This window comes from Amphiprion ocellaris, chromosome 14 (genome assembly GCF_022539595.1).
Source record: "Amphiprion ocellaris isolate individual 3 ecotype Okinawa chromosome 14, ASM2253959v1, whole genome shotgun sequence".
Classification (NCBI taxonomy): domain Eukaryota; kingdom Metazoa; phylum Chordata; class Actinopteri; family Pomacentridae; genus Amphiprion; species Amphiprion ocellaris.
In genome coordinates, this window is record NC_072779.1 from 18,908,324 (window position 1) to 18,928,884 (window position 20,561).

Genomic DNA, 20,561 nt, shown 5'->3' on the forward strand with positions numbered 1-20,561 from the left:
GACAAACACGGTGCAGCAGCAGAATGCGGCAGCAGGTCTTTTGTTGTCTGTATTATCTTTTTTTGCCCCCCCTTTTTAAAAAAAAGAACAGCTGATGTCCCTTAATGTCACAAAATATCATATTTACAAAAGTTGGTATTAATTTATAATGACCACCTCCTCCTCCCCTTTGAAGTAACTGAATGCTGACGTTTCTTTTTCTCTTTGAACACAACCAGCAGATGGCACACACACATGCAGTGTCCAAGATTTAACCATACAGAACACTTAAATCCATCGAACATTTTTGACTGAAATTTCAACACAGATCCATTTGCGTGTTTATGACCCAATAAATTTGGAATTTGCAATCTGCCTTTTGACGTCATGTTTGTGCGGTGAGTAAGCAAAATGTTTTAAAGGAGCAGAAGCCCTGCAAGCTGATCTGGCCTTTGGAAATCTGACACTTTGCTGCAGGATACGTATGAAGAAAAGGCAGCGTTCTGGCATCGCAATCATGAAGACAGGAGGCAGCGATGATGTGCAATGGCAGTGGGTGACCTTTTACTGGAGGACACACACTCAGCTGCTATAACGTCATCAGCACCGCCACTGCTGGTTCCCTGAGCTGCCACTAGAGGACAAATGCTGGACAGTGTTTGTAGTGCTGAGATACACTCTGGAGCTGAATTTAAAGGGAAAATGCACCATAATTTACAATCCAAATTACTTCTGTGTTATTGCACATATCGCAGCTTTGAAATCTTTTCTTAGCAGAGACAGACACTGCAGTGTTCATGTCATTTAGAGACAAATTCTAGAGCTGATCCATAATGATAATTTTCCAATGCACCAATGGACACTCTGGGCTTGGTCTATTTGGACTTTAAACAAAACTTCTATGCACTAATGGATTTAGTCGCTTTACTGACCTGACACTCGTTTAACCTGTAGCCATTAATCAGATCATGGTTCTCTGATCTGAGCTTAAAGGGAAACAGCTGTCCATATTTACACCCTCACTGTGGATCATCATAGCTTCATATACATCCTGATTTAAGGTGGCAGACTGCCATTAAAGTTTGGCTGAAAACAGTTTTCCTCTCCTTTTATCTGTGGTCATGATTGATTCTATCTCATCACTTCTGGTTGTTTTAGCTGAAGACCAGCGTGCTGTTTCTCATTAAATCCTTCAAACCTTCGCTGCATTCAGCCCTCTGCTGCCTAATTAAAGTGATTAGATACTGATGAAGGTGTTTATAGCAAAGGTTGACACCGTCCTCTATCAGCTGTGTTATCTGTGACTCACTGATGCAGCGCTTTTTGTGTACCACAGCAGCCACAATGGCTTCTTGGTATTTATGTAGCTATCAGCTGACACCTGTCTGAGGTCAGGACCTGCTGTAAGGAGCACCCTGGGGACCCCAAGCTGGCATTCACACTGTGTTTTAACATTTCAACTCTTCACACATCCAGCACATGCTGTCACTGATTTGTCTACACTACTGGGGAGATACAATTCAGAATTATAATGCAGTAAATCAGAAAACATGCACTGCTTCAAATATATCCAGGTTTTTTTTTTGTGTGGATCTAATGATTGTAGCATGACCGGTTTCGCCTCCAACCGGATAATGCAGACTCTGCACCAGCAGCCTGTGATGCAGCCCCGCAGAATTGCAGTGTCTGCAGCAGAGACTCCATGACCTTGCTTCAAGGTCGCAATGACACTGCCGTCAGTTTTTCCTCTCATGCGCGCACCACGAAAATCCAGTCCCGAGCCCCGAGCCCGCTGCACAGGCTCCATGTGACCACATCAAGACTGTTGTCCTGCACCTCTGACACAGCGAGGGGGAAGCAAGTGGGACTCTATTGGTTCAGACTGGACCAACGTTTACTGCTCTATAATTAGAGACAGATAATGCTGGGGTGTCTGGGGAATACAGACTCAGCCAAATCCTTCCAGGACTACGTTTTCTTCACTTCATTTTCCTTTTTGTAATTCCATTTCCCCCCCTAAATCACTGGACAAGGTTGCAAACTCTTCTGTGTCAACTCCTCTTCTCTCTCGGTGCCAGCTGTTACCGGGCATGTTGGAGAGCCTGTTTCGAGAAGCAGGAGGCTGCAAAGTTAGACAGAAAAATCATTAAATTGTAGCTGTCGGCTATATTAAAAAAAATTACAAAAGATCCTGACTGTATAGCGTCCAGGCTTTCTCTCTCTCTTTTTCCAACCTACTATCCCTTGATTATTCCCCTTTCTCATCCCATTGCGGTGATCTCCTGATCTCCTCTTTCTTGGCTCCTGTCCATATAGTGTAGTGGCGGAGTGAGTCGGGTCAGTGTCACAAGACCGACGGCATTTTCCATAGAAGTGTGCTGGAAAAGACATGTAACCTGTTCTTTATGCAGCAGCCCCCTAAAGCTTGTCCCAGAATTCAAAATTAAAGTGATCCTTACATTCGTGTAATGAATTGTGTGGCGTTTAAATTTAAAATACCACATCAAAACTAGGCTGTAAGTGGACTTAAAGTAAGTAAATGACTTGCATTCAAGCATATATAATAATAATAATATATGACTGTCATTTCATTGGGGGAGGGTTTGCAGGATCATCTGGATCATGTCCAGATTTTGTCAGGTGTCACGATGCAGCAGCTTGATCTGAAATCAGATGCTGTTTAAGCTGCGGATGTAAATGAGCTAACCCGGAGTACATTAGGATTAACGTGGACCGGGTCATATTTTTTTTAACGAGTTGCAGGCCCCTATTATAATGCCGATGACGCTGGTGGAGGCTGCGTACGGACGTAACGGAGGCACACAGCGGACGCAAACTGAGGCAGAGGGAGGAGAAAAGGCACGAGATCCAGGCTGCGTCACTCAGCTGCGTCAAGCAACGGCAGGAAGACAGCAGCAACCCGGTAGTCACACAGAGTCAGCCCTTCAAAATAAAACACCCAGTAACGTTTGATTAGGAAAATAAGCAGCTATATGTTCACGAAGACTGAAGGATATATTCTCTCAGAAGGTGTTAACTGTTTTATATTAGACCCCGTCTTGTATTGAAGCGTCGTCCATGTTGGGGAAAGTTAAAACGTATTCCGGGTTGATGGAGTTTTATTATGATTCTCCCTCACCGGATGTCCTTTTTACTCCCTCTTGAAGTCTTGACGCCGATATTAAACTACAACCTCAGTTGTGGAAGCCGAAGACGGGAATTTGTGCCACCAGCGTTCGGAACGGAACAGCCGGGTGAGACGCTGTTTCGCCGGTTGTTGTTATCACCTTCGTCCACGGTAACGTCGTGATGAGATGTGAGGAACCCGGCGAGGCTCTGACGGCGCCATTAAACCAGTTCAGCCGACTGTGGACTTGCCAGCTGCAAAGACTTCACTGACTTCAGATAGGAAAAAAAACACAACCCTGCGATGTTTTTCCGTCTCCCAGTAAGTATAATTTCTTCTCCCACCCTGTCTATGTTGAGCACACAGTGTGTTGAGGCTGTTTGCGGTGTTTCTCGGGTCGTGCCAGCTGTCTGAACGGCAGCCTGATGTGTCTGCTCGGTGCTCCCGGCAGAGCTCTAAGTTCTCCCGGCCACGTTATTGGGGCTAGGGGGCACGGGCTGCTGGATACACTGATAGCATGCATTGTGTAATAATTTGCAGTTCACGCTTCTTTTCTGGCTTTGCAACCCACTCTGACATTCCCTCCTGACTAGTCCACTCTTAAATAATTGCTACACCACTCTGTGTAATGCACTGTCACCTACTAAACCTCCCTCTAATAAATGAGATGCATGCTCACTCAGAGAGAAATGACAAATGCAGGGATATGAATGAATAAGATGCAACTGAGAAGATAATTGTGCTCCTAAGGCACTTCAAAAGCTAGTCCTGCATGGGTTTATAACACCCTGCACTTCTGCAACTGTACACACTTTTCTTATATGCAATATAATCTCCGGAGTTATTCCTCCCTCCGTGTTAACACACTGAACTATGGTAAATCACCGAGCCTGCTGGACCAGGATTGAGATCACTGATCTTAAGGTATAATCTACTTTGGCAATTAACCTTTCACCGGTCCGAGATCAGTAGGCAAGGTCACCCCTGGGTGCTGTTCTCTCCGTCTCCACAGTGCGCCGCATTTAAAACCCTCAAACTGAGTTTAACGTACAGTCTGTGTGATGCATTCAGTGACAAGGACCGCTGGTGCCCCCTAACCAAACCAGGACAAGATTTAAACCATTTAACACAGACGAAAGAGCTGATCGTGAGCTGTCATGTGTGACTTTTGATTTTAAAAAGCGCATTCAGAGATACACTAATGATAAGGAATATGTGAGTTTATGTCAGATCACTAGTTTGTTTAACAGTCTTCAATTTAGACTCATTGTCATTTTTTCAGTTAATAAAGTTGTTACTTTCAAACACCATGAGCAAAGCATCCTCTTTATTTTCACAGATTATAGTATTGCTGCTCAAGGTTAAAGTTGAAGTTGCCTTTATGGCACATTTGGCATTTAATGTCTTCTTTGAAAAATTTCCAAATCCAGAGTCACATTTAGACTTTAACAACAAACCGAAGTGATATTTCATGCCATTTTTTGGATTTAAAAGTAGTCCTTTTAATTATTGACAGAGAGTTATCACCGAACTTAAGCTTACGACTTTGTCTGAGTGAACGACAAGGTGTTGGCTTTACTCTGTCTGTCCTTCAAGCATTCCTGTGACTGTGACCTTTGGAGTGTGTCACGCAGCATAAGGGGGAGGGTACTCGAGCAGCGTGCAGAAATCTGGATAGATACACTGGAATATGTATTTTTGGAAAGAAAGTCAGTTTTCTTACAGAACTCAAAAACAATTGGCTCCATATTTGTTCTCTGTTTGACATGTGAAGCTTTGGACTACTGTTATTGTTAAGAGATTTGTAATTACTTAACATGTACAACTAGTTCTGCTAAGTCATGGTCAGTTTGAGGCTGGACACAGTGTACTTTTGGGGGTTTGCCTGCTAAAATCTCAAATAGAAGATTAACATGAAAAGTGGCCGCCTCGACTTGGCTCTTAGTTTTGTGACGACACTCTGAAGCACTTTGCTTACTTTGCAGGTGTCCTGATAACTGCAGATTTCAACCCACAGCAAGAGCACTTCACTGAGCTGCCGTCGGGAGAGAGGGATATACAGGCTTCTAAATCCAGTTCACCAAACAGGTAAGCTGTTCTCCCATTGCCTTTTATGGTGATGAAATATTACCCTATTATGCCATCCTTCAACTAGGATTATGTATAGCCAAGTGCCTCACCTGCCTCACAATTCTGTCCCCTAAGGCTGTGACGGACTCTCCGTTGGCAATGCACTTTTCATGGACAAATGAGGGATGTGGAAGGAACAATGCAGTAGAAACAATAGAGGAGGAGCTTGAAGACTTTTTATTTACATCCAAAACATTACGAGTGGCTAGTTATAGAATATATGTTGCAGTCGAACATTTCACAGGACATGCGGCTGTTTGACAGAAGCAGGATCATTTGCTGCACCACAGTTGTATCTCCTGGTCTGTTGTCTGAAACCACAGTTGCATGAAGAGAAACTGGAAAGGAAGGGCTGTGATTGCCCTGCAAACTGAGAAATGGATAACTGAAGGGCAAATAGTGGATAGAAGAAGGGGAAGATTGGTCTCTTCCTGAATAGTAGTATCAATCATGAGAATGTCCCATATCTTGCATAAAGAGAAAGGAGCTGTTGAGGTATCAGTGTAAGGGACCTGATGATACCATTACTTTGAAATTCTTTGTTTTGGGGACGCTGTATGTTGCCTGGGAAAAATAAAAGCTTCCACAACAATAAAAAAAGTGTGCCTAAAATAATGTGAAGATGGATGCCAGGGATTTTGTAATAAGTGTTGCAAAAGACCCATAAAATGAATGCCGGTCATCAGGTAAATGTGAGTCAAAGTTTGCCATTGTCCCTCTATTTTGTATTCTGTCAGGTTACACAGGCTGAGACACTGGATTTATGGCTAATATGCTTGTAGCCAGTGAATTCTCACCATGTCAGTCTGTTTATTATTGAGCTAAATTAGGCTTGCAGTTGGAAATGAAATATTTATCCACTGTGACCTCTTAACAAGTAGCTTTTGTGATGTTCCTGCATCATAAGAGAGGATATGAGTTTTTTCATAACTCTACATTCTTGATTTTAATAGTGTTAGTTCTTAGTTAATTTTGCAATCAAATCATGATGAAATCACCGTTTTTTGCGGTACAGTTTCCAGGCTGCTCCTTGAACTAATGTGTTGAGCTCCAGTTGATCCATCTTTTATCATGTACCAGCTGTTAGAGAAAGCCGATTGTAGCCCGGCCCATCTCCACAGACGGCCAACACGAGCTAGCAGGAGCTGGCAGTCTGGAAACTGGTTTTGTGTCCAACCTGTGCCATGATATCACGCCGCGGGGAGACTTAACGTTACGTGCTGTTGTAGTCACCGCTGTCAGGTAAGATGCAGCCTAGTCCGGGTTAGAGTGACAAAAATAAACCTCGGCCCCAGGAGGAGAGAGCTGTTCAGTCAGGATTAACGCTAGCTAGCTAGCTTAGTTAGCTGAGGGTAGCTAACCTACATTTATCACGATGAGGTCGCTACTGTTGGTGCTAGCTAATGCTAACGCTACCCCAAACATGCTGACATGAGTTTACAGTACACACAACGCGTTTCTATGGGAAGTTAAGTAGAAAACAAAGCATTTTAGCCCGCCTCGTCTGGCTTTACACGCTCTTCCATGGGCTTTAATCCAAACACTGATCAGCCTTATAGCTATTATCGCTTGCATTTTGCCACATTTTCTTTTAAAGAACCGATGTTCCTTTATTGCCAAAGCAGATGTCGAACTTGCCAGCGGTGCACATGGTAGAGAGAGACTTGGTGGAGTAGTGGCCTAAAGATGAATCAGTGTTGATTATCTTTATGTGTTAGTTCTGCTGCTACTGGCTGAATCTTTCACTGTGCTTTTAAACTTAGTCCAAGTAAGCTAAACTTTAAACAGGCTGGGTTTGCTGTGACCTCCTTGCTGCTTGCCAAACAGTTCTCATATCCACAGAGGGCAAACTCCAAACATAGTATAGGTCAGCAACTATAGGACTGGATTATCTGCTATAGCAATAAATATGATTAAGGCATTCTTTGCTTTGCAGCGAGTGTATATGAGGAAAATACTAAGTTCCTCTCTTGTCTTGAATTGTCTATAGCCATACTTCCCTGTATTACATACTGTGTGGTGCATATGTAAAGCACACACTGTACACTGTGTGAGATTAGTTTTTTTGAAAGTTGACTTTCAGGACAGATTGACTCAGTTTTCCTCACAGCATCCATGCAGTGTGAACCTCTTTGCTGTTCTTTTCCCAGTGGGTATGAAACCTAGTTTATATGCCTGATATTGACCAGCTTTAATCACTCAGGAAACATATTTTCATGTAAATATCTTATTAACAGTATGTTTGTGTAAAGAAGCTCAGAAAACATTGTGCCACTCCCTATGCATGCACAGTGTGGCGTGAAATGAATTTAAAGTTGCCAGTATAGGTTTTTTCATTATAGACACCTCTTGTCAACAAATGGGTAATATATAACATACAGTCATAGTTGTGCAGTCTACCGCAGACAAACAGAAGAAAGCACAGGTCAGGGTTGAGCTGTTATTGATTATATCCCATAAAGTCACAGATTGTTGACTGATAGTGCTGTCAGAGTGATAGTTGTTGTGTTTGGAGACTGCATCTCTGTGTTTAGATATATTTAGCTGTTTTGAATGCTGCAAGAGTAGCAATGTAAATGAGGCAGACAATTAAGCGTCTCACTATATGGCAGTTAATACTCTCTAAATATTATTCTTATATCAAGAAAAATGTTACTAATCATGCAAAACACCCATAGGTTGTTGTTACTCATGACAGAGTGAGGGATTGAAGCATTGTAATAACTATAAATAATGCATTTGCACTATTGCAACACTTAGTAAATATACAGGCTGCAGCTGGGTTATCAGCCTAACTGATGAACAAGAAGAAAAATTGGTTGGTAATTGCAGCGGATTGCCAGTATGTATGCAAGAGAAAATCACTTTCAGGTCTTAACTGGATTGAGGCTATTTAGGCAGTAGAGATCCCATCTCATCGTCCTCACGCACTCATCTATTAAGTTGGAACAAGAGCACAATCGCTCAAGTAAGGCTCTGCATTAATGTACCCAGTGATGAGTCAAAGCCTGGGGACAGACACAGCACAGACTACAGTTCAGGCACGTCTTGTTTATATCCCTGTTTGTACCAGTTTTTACCATCTACAAAATGCTGTTGATGAAGTAAAATTTACAACAATGAAAGCAGCATTTCTGTCATCATTTGCAAGGGAACATAAAAGCAGAAAGTCAGCTTCAGACAAAATAACAAAGATGATCTTTTTTTAATTTGGCTCAGCAATTTATCTCTTTCTATACGGCGGTATTTACAGTCGTGGTACAGCTATGTGCAGAATTGATCAGCCTAATTTAGGCAGGGCAGAGTAGTGGTCACTTTACTCACACAAATAGTCTCCCACCTGTTTGCTCAGTCACTTGAGGGTGAAAAACCTTGAGACACAGATGCCCATTTGCTATGGCTCCATTATGTGTCAAAGTGATCAGAGTCCTTTTGGGTTAACTTTCTAATTTATAATGTATGTGATATATGATTGACATTAAGAACTAGACATTTGGCATTGGAACTAAGGTACTCACAGTTGCATCACAGCTTAAAAGCATCAAATAGACTCTTTCATGCTGGTCTGTTTGGATTTGGTTTGCATTTCATGGTGGAAGTGTGCTCTCACTGAAGAAATTAAATCTCCTCTGTCAGTTTATTGTTGCAAACAGTTATATTCCTCCCAAACTATACTTCTTGGCAACATTTTGGATGAATTTAATTTTATCACAAAGCTTTTGTGTATTTTTTGTAATATTTAAGCTTTTTGCAGTTTAATTTTTATATTTGTGACAGTCATAATCATAGGTAATCAGTTGAAATGGACAATCTAAAGAATGAGAGTAAATGCATGTGTTTTCAGTATATTGTTGCCATTCTTACTGAGATAAGTTAATTATAATGGTTTACAGTGTCAGTGATAGGAAAGGGTTGCAAACTTCCTCTGTGCCACAGTTTTTTTTTCTTTAGTTCAACGTATTGGCATCATGAACTTTTTATGTACTTATATTTTGGATTCATAAACACATATTTGATTTCATCACAAGCTTGACATATTTACCAATCTTGCTTCTGTAGCTAAACTAAGATCCAGACAGCCTTTGGCAGACGTGCAGGTTACTGCAGTACTCTTGCTTCCTTGCTTGAACATAAGTTATAGGTGCGGATAAGGAAGAATGGCTGCTGTTTATGAGCATAATGACCTTCATCCAGTCACCTTGGCTATTTTAATGACTAGAAATGTGGCAGACAAAGACTTAACACAGTGACATGGTCTGAGGGCTGTATAGTTTTATTTTAGGCGTTAAAGGTTCTGGTTTGGTGAACCTGAGGTGGTTTTCGATGACTTGAAAAGCGTAGCCGAGGAAGAAATGGCACAGACAACACAGGGATTAAGTTGTGCTGAAGAGCAAGGGAGAGAACAAGCCGGCCTTTTGTGATGTTAGCATATTGATATTGCAAAATCCAGGCCTGTTTCACTGTCCATGCCCTCCAGCAAAGAAAACTGACCATGATCTAAATATGAAATAACCACATGTTCTTTGGTTCATAGTTTGGTGAAGGTTAGTTGGGCTTTAATTTGTTTGCCACTGAATCAGGCAGCATTTGCACGACAGCTCTTGAATTCCTGTCAAGATTTTTTCAGCTCCCTGCTTCCTTCCGATTACAGTGTTTACACTGAAAGCATCCTACATCCCTGTATCAGTGCAAACAGTAATGGCTGGTATAAAGGCTTGAAGAATAAAGGGACTGAAGAGTGGGCTGTGGTATAGTCCTAAAGCCCACCACAGGCTGCTTACACTTTCTACCCACATTTTTAGCTTGAAGATGCTAAAACAGCAATTCAGACACAAGTGAATTGTTTTGATTGTAATTTTGAAAATCTGTGCTGAGATATATAATAATAAAAAGAATAACTTCTGTAAGAACATATCTGGTTCCTATGAAGTTTCTTTCTACTTATGAAAGACTAAACATTCATGATACATATCTGACCTGTGCCACATGTTGGCCAAACAAGGTCACATATTAGTGTTTCTTTTACAAGTGGTATGAAGACAATGTAAAAGACAAAGATGTGAGGAAACGGTTCTATGCCGTTATTTACGTTGACCTTTCTTTGTTGCTTATTTGTTTTGCCCTCCAGACATAATGTCTTCCCGGGAGCGTCGGTCTGATGTCTACATAAAGGCAGAGCCAAGCAGTCCAGAGGGAGGTGGGGGAGGTCGAACCAGCCCTGGCGGGGCCTCCTCCGACTCCTCTCAAAGCGGAGGAGGAGGAACCAGAGGAGATGGCGCTAAACGTTACTCCCCGCCACTTTACACACCAGCTCTGCGTTGTCACTTCAAGGACGAGGGTGGTGATGGGGCAGAGGAGGGCTCCACTGGAAATGGAGCAGGGCGATGCAAGTATGCCCTGAGCACGCTGCCCAAGAGGCTATGCTTAGTATGTGGGGATGTGGCCTCAGGTTACCATTACGGCGTGGCGTCATGCGAGGCATGCAAAGCCTTCTTCAAGAGAACCATCCAAGGTGTGTGATGAAGACAAAGTGTAGGGGTAGCTTAACAAGAAGTGGAAACAGTTAATAGTTTTCCTTGACAATTTCTGAAATCTAAGAAGTTGACAATTTCAACTTTAGAGTATTTCCAAATCATGTCAAATCTGGAGCATTTTGTGTGATATTTACCACTACTGATCATTGCCTTCTATTACATTTTTTAGCTGTTTCATCTTTAAAGTATAAAACAAATGTGTCTAAATTCTACTGAGAGGACAGTTAGTTTGACTAGTTAGACTGATGATAATATAGTAAGCAGTGAGTACAGAATTACATATTTCTGATTTTTACATAGTCGATAGGAGGCTTCTTCCTTTCAAAATGTCTTGTAATATTTTCAAAGTGTATCAGGATGTTTTGTACACCTGTATGAGGACTAGTATGGCTGGGATGTAGAACATTAAAATAAGAAGGAGCACATTAAATGATTAGGTTTACCAGAACTAGAACTAACCTATTAAAAGATGCCTTCAGTAGCTCTAGTACCAATCTGAAACAGCTCAGGGCATCCCCACTCTCCATAGTGGGGAAAAAAAACAGTGGAAGGCAAGAGTGACTAAGAACCCACATTATAGGCTAATGTTGTTATTCTTTATAACACTCCAGTACACAATCATCCAGTAACCACCCCATCTGCTTTATACTGGTCTGTTTAACAAAAACCATGAACACTTGACAGTTATTATTGCACTGTGTTGTGAACCGTGCTGTGTAGACTAGCTTGTATAAATTCTGCTTTGGATTAAATGTTTAAAAGATCAGAGGATTTTCTGAAACTGAAGAAGGTTGTTTTCTTCCAAACCAAATGCTCATTCATATTCATATTGCTTAATCATCTAATTTGCTGTAAACTGACATTTTCTGTTCTTACTTTAAGGTAACATTGAATACAGTTGTCCAGCATCAAATGAGTGTGAGATCACCAAAAGACGCAGAAAGGCTTGCCAGGCATGCCGCTTTACCAAGTGCCTCAAAGTAGGCATGCTGAAAGAGGGTGAGTATTAATGGTGTTACACAAGCTGTGTAGTCAGTCTTTGGTATTTTATTGAAGTTCTGTATTCTAAATATAGTATATTTATTCTGTGTGTACCAACATAAATCATCATGACTCTATCTTTCGTGACGCAGGAGTTCGTCTTGACAGGGTCAGAGGTGGAAGGCAGAAGTACAAAAGGCGCCCAGAGGTGGAGAATGCAACATACCAGAGTGCCCCTCTACCCCTCACAAAGGAGAGTGAAAAAGGTGGGATTTCTGTCGAGTTTTTTTGGGAGCAACATTCAAATTTAGGTGCCACATGTTGCTTTAACAACTCCATATATGTGCCACCATTTCATACATTCGCCATATATATTATATTGGCTTCTTAATAATAAAGAATGATTTTTTTTCTGTCAACAACCATGTTCAGGCAAATTAAAAACATAGCAATAACTAACAGATCTAAGCTCGGCAACAGGTCATTTGAAAGGTCTCTCCACACGTTGTTCTGACTCAGACATAGAGGCAGAATTCATGTAGACTTTTTCTTCTTTTAAACTTGAAGTGCTCAGAGTGCTTCTCCAAAAATACAAGATATGCAGAGTGGGTGAAACACCAGTTGCTCCAAGCATATCAGCAGCACACGAAACGCTTCAAATCAATTGGAATTGATAACAAAACAGCTCCCTCTACTGCCAAAAATGGTTCAGTGTTATTCTTCAATCAGCAATTCAATAGATGGTGTAACAGTACTAATTTGCACAAATTTAAATTAAAGTTGACTGAATAAGGAGCTCTTCAGTCACACAAGACTCAGAAATAATTAGGCAGATATCAAGCCTACACTTGAAGTAGAAATATGGACATTTGCAGCATCAGTAGACCACTTCATTTACTACAGTTAACACCAGTGAAGATTAGCATGCTGGAAAATGTTGAGATGATGACAGGGTTGATGTTTTGGGTATCAGTATGTCTGAATGTATGCTGAAGTTAATCCACTGTTTTGTGTTTTGTGACATAGGCTCCTCCAACATCATTGTGTCCCACCTTCTAGTAGCAGAGCCAGAAAAGTTATTTGCCATGCCCGACCCTCTGCAGCCTGACACAGCCCAGCGTACGCTCACCACTCTTTGTGACCTTGCTGACCGTGAGCTGGTTGTGATCATTGGCTGGGCCAAACACATTCCCGGTAAGAGATGCAGAGAGAATAAAGGAGGGGAGGAGTGACTGGGACTTAGCGATCCATTCTCACTGAATAGGAACAAACATGCTGTGTCATATTTCACTCAGGCTCTGACTAGAATATTGATCTTTATGTATGGCCTGTGTAAACCAGATTTAGAAGGCTGCAGTGTGTCATTTGTATGTTCAACCAGATATGCAGTCAAATGTATTTAACTCATTGGTGTGTGTGGTATGTTAGGAGAGGAGATACTGAACTTCTACTGATAGCGAAGCAGAATCATGCAGTGTTTAACTGTGTTACTATCTACAGTTGGGTCACCAGCTTCTCACAGTAACAAGCCCATGATTTGGCTTGTTGTGCCAGATGACCTCTGAAAAATGTGAACCCATTGCTTCCTCTGCATTTAAGTATTTCCCTCTTTCTCTGTCTTTTCTTCTGCAGGCTTCCTCTCACTGTCTCTCGCAGACCAGATGTCAGTGCTGCAGTCAGTGTGGCTGGAAGTGCTAGTGCTGGGTGTAGCGTACCGCTCGCTCGGCTGTGAGGACGAGGTGGTGTTCGCTGAGGATTTTGTCCTTGATGAGGAGATGTCACGTGTTGCTGGACTGACAGAGCTTAATGCAGCAATTAGTCAACTTGCTCGCCGTTTCCGTGCGCTAAACGTAGACCGGGAGGAATTTGTCATGCTAAAAGCCATCGCACTTACTAACTCAGGTACTTATACTTCGACTGTAGTTGAACCGTTATGGAGACAGATTGTACTAAGTATCCTGGCAAACTATTTATTTGCACTTCATAGAGTGATTAGCAACTTAATAGTGCCAAAATGTTATCAGGGTTATATTTTATGTTGTAAGTTGCTGTGATTAGAAACAACCTTAAAGTGTGCTGTAGTTGTATTATTGACATCAGAGGAAATGATTACATTTTCCAGCCTTCAGGCTTATTTCGACTAAACTGGTGGTGTTCACCACCTCCACTAATCCATTATTTGGAGGAAATCCAACACAAAACTAAATGTAATATTCATACTGTGTAATAGAACTACACTCAGTTTATTAGGTAAAACAAATGCAATGCAGTAGGACAACACTGCAATAAACTCGGCCTTATGAATGTCACAATTTCACATTTAGACAGGCGTTCATTTAACTGAATGATTGTTTTGGACGGTGCAGTTTGTTGTACTGTTGATCTCTGTTGTGTTATGCTGATAGGTGTCTGTGATTGTCCTCCTTTATTAATATAACTTGACTGTAACTCAGTGAAGTTTGTCAGCACCACAGACCAGTTTACTTAACACCTCTCTAAATCATTTAATAAAAGCTATGCATTTCTGCCTTCAAGGCAGATGTAGTGGTTGTTGTCGGATCACAATAGTTTTAGCTACATAATCAGCTATTACATGCATTGTTCTCTTGCCATAATCACAATGTCATGCAATAATTTAGGGCTTTTGTGAAAAGAATGTCTCGTGGTAGTTTGGTATAAAATTGAGGGATCATATGCTGCCCCATATGTTAGCAGCTGGTTAATCAATAATATCAGTCCTCATCTAACTGCTCAGTGGCATCAGTAGCAACAAAAATAGCAGATTAGCTGTGAGGAGAGCAGATGATGTCTGCTGTCCATGTTTTATAACTTGATGGGATTATGTATAAGCAGCCAAAGGCCCAAGATGACAAAGATCAAGTATTGCCAGTATTGTTAGGTGCAGTGACTATTTCTAAGTCTTCGGCAGGCATAAACACAGTATCTGTTGCAGAATAGAAATGATTCAAGTGGTCGTGGCAAGTTTACCATATGCATAACCTTTCTGTAGACACCCATTAGAGATCCACCCAAGATGACTGTCAACAGCGTTCACTTAGCATGACCTGCTTGAACTACAGGCCGACTGCTTGTTTTGTAAATACAAGCTGCCGTTAGTTTGTATTTGTTGTAAATCAGTTGTTAACACAGGCTTTTCTTTCTGTGACAAAAGCTGAAAAACTTTAAACACCCTGCACACTGTCTTACCATGTGCTCCCTGCTGTTCTGTCAGACTCTGTTTACATCGAGGACATGGAGGCCGTGCAGAAGCTGCGGGACCTTCTCCACCAGGCCCTGCTGGAGCTGGAATGTCAGCGGCGCCCAGACGACCCCCAGCGGGCGGGACGTCTCCTTTTAACATTGCCTCTACTCCGACAGACTGCTGGTCGTGCTCTTACCACCTTTTACAGCATCAAGACCCGTGGTGGTGTACCAATGCACAAACTATTCCTGGAGATGCTGGAAGCCATGATGGACTCTCCCTAGAGCAGAAAGCAGCAGAAGTAAAGAGGATGCAGAGAAAGACCCAACAGAAATCTAGTCTTCAAGAGTGAAGAAGCGGTTTATGAAAAAGGAGAGTTTTTATTTGAGAATTAAAAAGAGGAAATGGTCCTTTTCTCCTGTAGAGTTCATGAAGGAGGAAGAAAAATAATATGAGAAAAGAGAAAAACTATTTTCTTCATGTTTCTAAGAGGGAATTGGCTACTTGCAGTAAGATGTGACTGCCAAACTTCAGCGAAAGGCTCCAAGAGTGAAAATATTTAACATAAATGCCAGGATACTTCTTAGTTTTAACTATTTCATGGCATGTTTCATCACAGGAACCATCTGCAGTTACATAACCACAGAGGAACAACATTTAGGTACCCAAGAACAGACTGAAATCATGTGGCTTTTGAACTTTTTAAAATAATGCTACATCTGCTCATGAAAGCCATAATAACATATCCAGTGAAAGCTTGAGGGTCCAGTATGGGGTCAGATTGAAATGCACATGAAGTGCTTGTATTTACTATAGTTTAGTGTGCCGCTGTGGGCAAATCATAGGAATTACTTGCAATATGTTAAAAGCAATATATTGACTCGATTATTGTCTGTCACATTCAAAATGTGAATGAAATGGTGAGACATCTATTTGTATGTGTATATCAGTAGTTCTCCACTCTTAGGACCCCAAGTGCTGATTTTTTTTAAAAAAAAATCTAGCTTCTAGTAGAAACTGGTTTGGTTAGGAGTAGATTTAAAAAAAAAAAAAAAAAAACCTCTAAAGAGAAAAAATGCAGCACTTGGTGGGTGAATGGTGGAGTTGGGAGCCACTGGTGTAAGTGCAGGATTCTTTATAAAAAGGTTGTGCAATTGATTCGGAGTCCTGGAGAAGTGCATTGGAAGATCGTGTGCTCGTAAAATGCTCTACTTGGAAGGTAATGTGTAAAGTGTTGTATGTAAGTCCTATTGGCACACAAGTAACCGGCTTCCATACAAGCAAGCGTGTGTGTTTGTTCGTGTGCAGTCAAAACCTATGAGCTACACTGAGATCAGGGAAGACCACAGCTCTTTGACATTAAAGCTAGTGTGGCAACAACAGTGATTAGAAAAGAAATGCAAATGCCTCATCTGCTTTTTTTTATACTCCCCTCCTCCACTAGAACCACAGCAGCTGTGTGTTCAAAAAAAAATACTCTGTCCTGTTTCATTTGTGGGCTATAATGTGTAACACTAACCTAGATGACTGATATGTGTATGGTGAGATTTTTGCTGCATTTTTCTGCAGCGCTAAAGAGCGTTGCATAAAAGATCTCAAATGTTTCAGCGTGAGATCCTTCCTTTGTGGACGCACATCTGTTGAACTCTTAACTTGTAAGTGCCCAGAATGGGTTCAGGGCAACAAGAAATGCAACATATGCAACATCTTCCTTTTGGATGTTGAAACCTTGTCTGACAACATCCTGAAAGTCCGACTCATTGTTCAGAAGGTTTGTATACTTCAGTATAAATGATCATTATAGTAAGCTTCACATGCAATGCAAAACTACCGTATCTGATGTCAAAATCAGATCTCTAAAAATAATGTTGATTGGCCAAGAAGCCATCAGTCTTTTAGCCATGTACAGTTCCATTTAAATAAACAGAAACATGCAATTTATAGTGGATGATAATAAAGCCAGCAAATGTGATACAAATTCCCCATTACAGTGACATTTGTGCAGCTTACATTGTACTGAAATTTGTAAAGACTTGAAACTTGCTTTTTCATAGTTTCCTTTCTAGGATTTAAGGGTATTTACATTGTGACACACTGTTGTGGGTTTGGTATTGAAAAAAGCTTTCCATTCAGGATGTGATGAATGCTAATCGTTTTTTAATGTGTTTTCTGAGGTTGATTGTTCTTTTAGGGATCAATTTACATGGCTCTATAGATCCGGTGGCATGGTGAGGCTACAGAAGGCTACCTCAGGAGGCAGAGTAAGCCAGATGGCCAAATAACTGTGGAGACAAATGTAACTTGTGGTCTTTTGATTTATCAGCTTAAATTTGGATATTAGGTATACTGAATGTCTTGCAGTTGTGCAAACACCTGAGTTCATTTTGTTCTGTTTTCATAACTTTGAGGTGTATATGGTCATTAATCCTGCTTTTTAAGATGGTACAAAGTGTCTCGTACAGTCGGTACGGTCAAACTGAATACAGTCCAGCTGGCCACACACAGGTGCTACATTAGCAACAGCTAGCACTGTGGAGCAGTGACTGATACCTGGCTAAATGTGACTGATTCACCTGTTTGGTCTTGTTCTTGTAAGTTACAGCTTACATAATGTCTGTCATCTACAACATGTTTTGGTCTCCGATTTGTTTTCTAACCAAATAGTTACCACAATACTGAAGCAGACAAATAAATATAGATGCCAGGGTCAAAGTTTCTTCTATTAACTTGGTCATATATGCAAGGCTAGATTTTTCATTAGCATATGAATATGTTTTAGGTACAGTGGGTTAGGGTGGCGTGAGGGGCATCTGGAGTGTCAATCTTTAAATTATACAGTCATTTGTAGGTTCTATAACAACACATATACAAGCATTAATATAAATGAGCAATACAATAAATTACCAAACCTCACACATTTCCTTGTATAGCCACAGTGTACATTTAACATTGCCAGTTATAATGAAGAATAGCTACTAAACGTTATATTATTTAGAAGTTCAAATCAATGTTTGTATTTTGAAAGACTATTTAAATGATTAAATTCTATTTTTTACTCAATTTACTGTTGTTTGTTGACACTGCTTTATTTTTGTGTGTGATATTGGCTGTGAATTTCTGTGTGTAGGCTTTTTTTTTTTTTCTCATTTAGATAAAAGTTTGATGTCCTTGTCTAAACATGTCCACATAAAAATCACTGTGAAAAAAGTGAGATCTTCCACTGTCTGACACCAACAGGGAGTGGATTATTGTAGGTGCTTTGTGTTGTGTAATAAATGGACACACCACCGCCACATATCACTGGTCTCATCTCTCCCTGTGGATGTTTATGTTTGTGTATATGTGTGTGTTTATGTTTTGTATTAGATGGGGGTTCTGCAGTGAAAACACACCACTTTTGAGCACACTTTACACTGTTGATGAGGGACTTCTTCACATGTAGCTACTTATAGCAAGATTTGAAATACATATTTTAGAATAAAACAATCCATAGAGTGGGGCTGGAAACTAAGGATTATTTTAACTTGACACATTTTTTGTTTGATCTATTTAATGCCAGAAAATGGTAAGAAATGTCGATCAGTGTTTCCTCAAAATCAGATGTTTAGTTTACTGTCATAGAGGAGGACAGAAACCAGAAAATTTTTAATTTAAGAAGCTGGAATCAGACAATGTAGAGTTTTTAAAAAAAAAAAAATTAAATAAAAGATGACTCTAGTAAACTTACTGGCTATTAGTTTAACAGTTGCCAACCAGTAACACTGTTGGGTCTTAGGTTATAACCCCTAATATTTTATGCATAACTACATATCTAAATTGATTCATTGATTTAGTTGTTTATTAATGGCAGGAGTATGAATTTTAAAAAAAATTGCTTTGGATCTATTTATAGAACTCTAGTCATGCATTCAAGCCCTCCAAATTAATGTAATATAGCTCATCTAACACACTGGGATATTATTTGACTGTTCGTAAAAGTTGGATCTGTTTACCAAAGTCAAAATATTTCTCTGCTATATCAAGCATTCTATAACAGAAGTCTTTCAGTTTCGGTTTCATAGCAGTATATTTACAGCAGTGGCATTATTATATGTATGGATGCTTCCCATACCTACATACTGAGCTTGATCTCTCTAATCAAAAAATTAACTAAATATGGCAACAGGTAGCCAAGTATTGTTTTGTTCTAGGTGGCTGCAGTTACACAATTAATTCTTCACTGGACAGAAATTTCAAAGTTCTTATTATAAGTCAGCTAGTTGTGTTTTGGGATTTTATGGGTGAACTTGTTTTTCCTCATCAGCAGCTGCATCTGTTCTGCACTATTTAAAGGTCAGTCATCCACATTGTCATTGAATTAAATGTATAAGAACGAGTATTTCCCGGGCACACTTTGACATACACAGCTGTGCAAATCTGACTGTGCACTCACTGTGATATTAATGTGGATTAAGCACCAATAGAAAGTGGGATGACATTACTTTGAGCATAGTCTCTTACATTATATTATATTGTATATTATATTATATTCAATTTACTCTGAAATAACTTGAGAGGGGAGAGTACAAAAAACTGCTGGCAACTGATCAAATTATTACAGCTCTACCATGTAGTTGATATAAATATATTTACATTTTTCCTCTAATGTACACTACCGTTCAACTGTTCGGGATCACCCAGACAATGTCATGTTTTCCATGAAAAGTCACACTTTATGAGACCAGATCAGACAGTTTCTACTTAGTGGACAACAAACTCATCATGCACAACAAGGCAGACTATGCTTACAATGGCGGTCTGTAGTAAATGAAGGGAATGATAATGTGCAATACCTCCCAGGGGATACATTTCCTGGATTACATCCCACACAAAAATTTACTTTTGGAATAAAACAACAATGGACCACATCTGATTTCATATGAAATCATGGATTGAGTCTTTAGCACCAGTTTCTGGTGCTCAGAGGGATATTTTTGTTTGATATTTCTGTTTATATCTGACTGAAACCTTTTTGTTCTGTATTTCTCTTTGTCTTACAAATGTCATGTTACTGCTTGAACACTTTTGCCTCAAGTTTCTTGCCGTCTCTGCTGGAAAGGGACACTCTGAGTCACAGACCTCTCATGGCAAAGCCTGCAGACTGTCAGTTATGATTTCATTCAGTTTTATGTGCTACCATAATTGCACAAGGGTTTTCTAATCATCAATTAGCCTTTCAACACGATTAGCCAACGCAGCATTAGAACACAGGAGTGATAGTTGCTGGAAATGGGCCTCTGTACCCCTATGTAGATATTCCATTAAAAATCAGCAGTTTCCAGCTAGAATAGTCATTACCACATTAACAAAGTCTAGACTAAATTTCTGATTAATTCAGTGTTGTCTTCATTGGAAAAAAATGCTTTTCTTACAAAAATAAAGACATTTCTAAGTGACCCCAAACTTTAGAACTGTAATGTATGTTTCCCATACTTTAAACAGAAGCACCGTTGCGTTTATTTTCTTTATCAGAGCTGCCATAAATCCACCTTCCAAATAACGGTTTAGCTTCTGTCCACACACCCATGAATCAGTTTAACAAATACTACATCGAACATATGGCTTCCTG

The 20,561-nt window shown here is 40.3% G+C and overlaps 1 protein-coding gene across 2 annotated transcripts; it reads left to right on the forward strand.

Moving 5' to 3' along the window:
* Nucleotides 1-3,170: 3,170 nt before the first annotated feature.
* Nucleotides 3,171-18,250, forward strand: esrra (estrogen-related receptor alpha). Of its 2 annotated transcripts, XM_023294737.3 has the most exons (8): nucleotides 3,171-3,427; nucleotides 5,092-5,194; nucleotides 10,365-10,748; nucleotides 11,653-11,769; nucleotides 11,904-12,017; nucleotides 12,778-12,945; nucleotides 13,384-13,653; nucleotides 14,984-18,250. In XM_023294737.3, exons 3-8 carry the CDS (start codon nucleotides 10,370-10,372, stop codon nucleotides 15,235-15,237), a joined length of 1,302 nt encoding a protein of 433 aa, XP_023150505.1. In that variant the 5' UTR covers nucleotides 3,171-3,427; nucleotides 5,092-5,194; nucleotides 10,365-10,369; the 3' UTR covers nucleotides 15,238-18,250. The 2 variants fall into 2 exon arrangements, with proteins under 2 accessions (XP_023150505.1, XP_023150506.1); XM_023294738.3 differs by lacking the exons at nucleotides 3,171-3,427; nucleotides 5,092-5,194 and adding an exon at nucleotides 6,320-6,478.
* The last annotated feature ends 2,311 nt before the right edge of the window (nucleotides 18,251-20,561 follow it).

Excerpts from the sequence above, each read along its gene's own strand:
- esrra (XM_023294737.3), top strand. The coding sequence starts at position 10,370 with ATGTCTTCCCGGGAGCGTCGGTCTGATGTCTACATAAAGGCAGAGCCA. Across the intron at positions 10,749-11,652 it reads CTTCAAGAGAACCATCCAAG|GTAACATTGAATACAGTTGT; the intron begins GTGTGTGATGAA and ends TCTTACTTTAAG. Across the intron at positions 12,018-12,777 it reads CACAAAGGAGAGTGAAAAAG|GCTCCTCCAACATCATTGTG; the intron begins GTGGGATTTCTG and ends TTTGTGACATAG.